Raw genomic sequence first — 3,002 nt, forward strand, 5'->3', positions numbered from 1 at the left:
TATCGGAGTACCCCTTCCGATAGTCGGCAGTCCAGGGCACTGTGTGTCGGAGTAGATCGCAACGTGATTTTGCGACCCCCACTCCACCACATTACCCGTAACGGGAAACATCTCAGTAATCTTGTCGAATAGAAGCCGCACGGACTTCATCGATGTTGCCTCCTCCTGCAGCTTCTTGCACACACTGTTAAATGTCTTGAGGCTGTCGACGAGAGCAACGATGCGTCGATGCGCAGCTGGCTTGGGCATGAGTTCATACACCGCGTCGACGCGCTTGATCGCGTCCCGTATGCGCACGTAGCGCTCTAGCATCATGAAGGTGGAGCTCTATCGCGCAGCGTTGGCACACAAAGACACGAGGCTGGTATGGTGTCGGAGCTCAGCGCACTTCTTCGTAGTCCGTAGCGCCAGCATCAGCGCGCTCATCGCTCCGACTAGGTCCTCGTGCCCCGCCAAAAAAACCTTTGGTTGCCAGGTTAAAACGATGAGACACGCAATCGACCAATGGGACGCCGAGAAGGGTTGCCGTCAGCTGATTGGTGGCACAATTGTCTCCAACCAGAAATTTTAACGACTCCTACGATTGACCGAAACTTGTCAAAATATTCCAAATGTAGGCACAGTGTGATACAGCAGTAAGATCGGCCTCATCAAGGGGTATCACCGCTAACAGGACGTAGAATAGCTGACCATATTTCCAAAAGACGATGTACAGCGCTACATAGTGCTCCGAAAAGCATGTCCACCTGTCGTCATGACACCAAAGATGGGTGGGATTGCTTTAGTAATCTCCTTCTTGACCTCCCGGGTAGTTTCTACCATGTATCGCGTGAGCGTTTTCGAGCAGATGGGCTTGAGACGGGACAAAGAGTGAGTGGTTGGATGGTCCACCTCAGATAAAGGCATGTTTCGGTCGACCACCCACTCCATCCAGTGGTAGATATTTGCGACCTTGTCGCTCACGAAGCCAAACGTGTGAAGGTTGCCGGCCAAGGAGCTGGCGTGAGCAATGTAGTTAGCTTCGTAGTTGGGGCGCTTGCCTCTTAAATGCCCAATTAGGTTGCCGTAGCCACTTGAAGGGAGCTGGTGGCGTAGTTTGTTGCAGTAGTTGCACATGAAGTAGTGGTCAGACAGGGCGGCAAAGAGCGCACGGCAGATGCCAGCATTCTTGGGCATTGGTGAAGGGGTATTTTGTGCTCGAAGTCAAATTGGTAAGTGAAAATGTCAGTGGCTAGGCAGTTGGAGGTGGTTTCACGAGATCACTGGACAACGTGAGAGAAAAATAAAAGACTTCGCCCCACTATTCGATATAATTTGCAAGTTTGTCGTGCCTCTGACTTGAATAAAGTATACTACTCGAGCTTTAACTTGATTTTACTAACGAAACAGTAAATGTTGGTGAATATCAATAATATGCCCGATTGCCAGATAGCAATAATAATAAATGTGGTAAGAAAATAGTAATATTATTTATTTAAATAAATAGCACTGGTGTGTAGTCTCATAGCACGAAAAAGCGACGAGAAGCAAGACCATAAACGGAAAGCATGCCGGCAAGGAAAAGCAAGAGAGCTGTGAAGAAGTTGAACAAGAACTCTATCCAGTACTCGAATGACCGCTGGGACTCGGATGGGGATTCATCGTCATCGGAATTACTTGTGCGGTGGCTGGAGACCCCAGGCAACTTCGATCGGTGGCAGAGTGACAACAAGTCTGCAATATGCGAAGAAATTTGTTCGGTGTTTAAGGCAGCAGGGGTACCAGAGTGTGCACGCCATTGCTACTAAAATCCGCTGGATGCAGCAAAAACGGGAAGACGTCAACGCTTGGCTGAAAGAATCGGAGCGCTTCGTCCTTTACCAGCAAGGGGAAGTTGATGATGCCGTTCGAGCAAGCGTCAGTGGGCTGTGTCCAGCCTACGATCGAGTTTCTCCTGTGTTTCGCAACACATTAATCGACGAAGATGAATCGGACAATTTGCACACAGCAACTAAGGCAAAAGCGCGGCCTTCACAAGAGTCGTGGAAGATGAGGAGCGAAGTCACCGTCAAGAGCTTTTTGAGTGCGAGTTTGGAGCGAAGAAAGTTCGAGCTGATGTCGACATCGTGTGCGCCAAAGTCCTGGGTCGCCAGAAGATGTTGGACGCGTGTGTTTTTCCCCGATGAAGTCGATCGTGTCTTGCCTCGCCCTGTGTGAGTGTTGGCGTGGGTTGCTGAATTGTCATTCTATGTTGCATTTACTTAAAAACAAAAAAAAATGAAGTTGTCGTCTACTCTCTTCACATTATCTATACTTTTGCTATGTTCGGGCGAACAAAGGAGGCTGATCCAAAAGCCAAGCATTCACTGTGCTGCACTTGCGATAATTATCAATGGAATGGTAAAATCAACAATAAAAGGCAGTATATTGACTAAATATACTGCGGTTAAAACTAATTCCACATTTTGATTACAGCCAGAAACGAACTCCGTGAATTTGTCAACGATTGCGAATCGGTCCAAGTATTATTACGTGAACAGTTCAACACAGCCCAGTTATTCGCTAGCTTTGTGGGAGTGTAACAGGAGAAACCCTTGACGATGTCTCCTCAGCGCGTTCTCATTCAGCAATTCGTTTTCAGACCAACAAGTCCAGCACACATCAGCCAACAATGCCTGCCTTCCGCCATCCCGTTGCCGCAATCTCGCACGGCCCTGGTCCTCTGTGGCTGATCTCATCGGGATTCGACGAAATGGTGCGAGACACTGTGACTGCTCCTGAAGTATTAAGATCACTCTTCGGTAAACTTTACCCAAAGGACGAGAACCTGCCCAAACGGATCCTCCTTGTGTCAGCGCACTTTGAGTCCAGTAGCAGCGGATTCGAGATCTCCAATGCTGCCAACCCAGAAATGATCTACGACTACTATGGCTTCTCCGAGGAGGCCTACGAAGTCAAGTACCCTGCTAAAGGCGATCCTGCTTTCGCGCAGCGAGTAAAGGAACAGCTTGAAAAGGACCATA

The 3,002-nt window shown here is 48.7% G+C and overlaps 3 protein-coding genes across 3 annotated transcripts; 2 read left to right on the forward strand and 1 right to left on the reverse strand.

Annotated features, from left to right (window-relative positions):
* Positions 1-717: 717 nt before the first annotated feature.
* Positions 718-1,176, reverse strand: PPTG_00105 (hypothetical protein; the record flags this gene model as incomplete). Its single annotated transcript, XM_008891469.1, has 1 exon — positions 718-1,176. The coding sequence occupies one exon, from the start codon at positions 1,174-1,176 to the stop codon at positions 718-720; it is 459 nt and encodes a 152-aa protein (XP_008889717.1).
* Positions 1,177-1,510: 334 nt separating this feature from the next.
* PPTG_00106 (hypothetical protein) lies at positions 1,511-2,277 on the forward strand. Its single transcript, XM_008891470.1, has one exon. The coding sequence runs from the start codon at positions 1,612-1,614 to the stop codon at positions 2,194-2,196; it is 585 nt and encodes a 194-aa protein (XP_008889718.1). The 5' UTR covers positions 1,511-1,611; the 3' UTR covers positions 2,197-2,277.
* A 373-nt stretch (positions 2,278-2,650) lies between these two features.
* On the forward strand, positions 2,651-2,974 carry PPTG_20653 (hypothetical protein; the record flags this gene model as incomplete). Its single annotated transcript, XM_008892851.1, has 1 exon — positions 2,651-2,974. A coding segment is annotated over one exon (324 nt), but the record flags the coding sequence as incomplete, so codon positions are not given.
* Positions 2,975-3,002: the final 28 nt, after the last annotated feature.

Source organism: Phytophthora parasitica (genome assembly GCF_000247585.1).
Source record: "Phytophthora parasitica INRA-310 unplaced genomic scaffold supercont2.1, whole genome shotgun sequence".
NCBI lineage: Eukaryota > Oomycota > Peronosporomycetes > Peronosporales > Peronosporaceae > Phytophthora > Phytophthora nicotianae.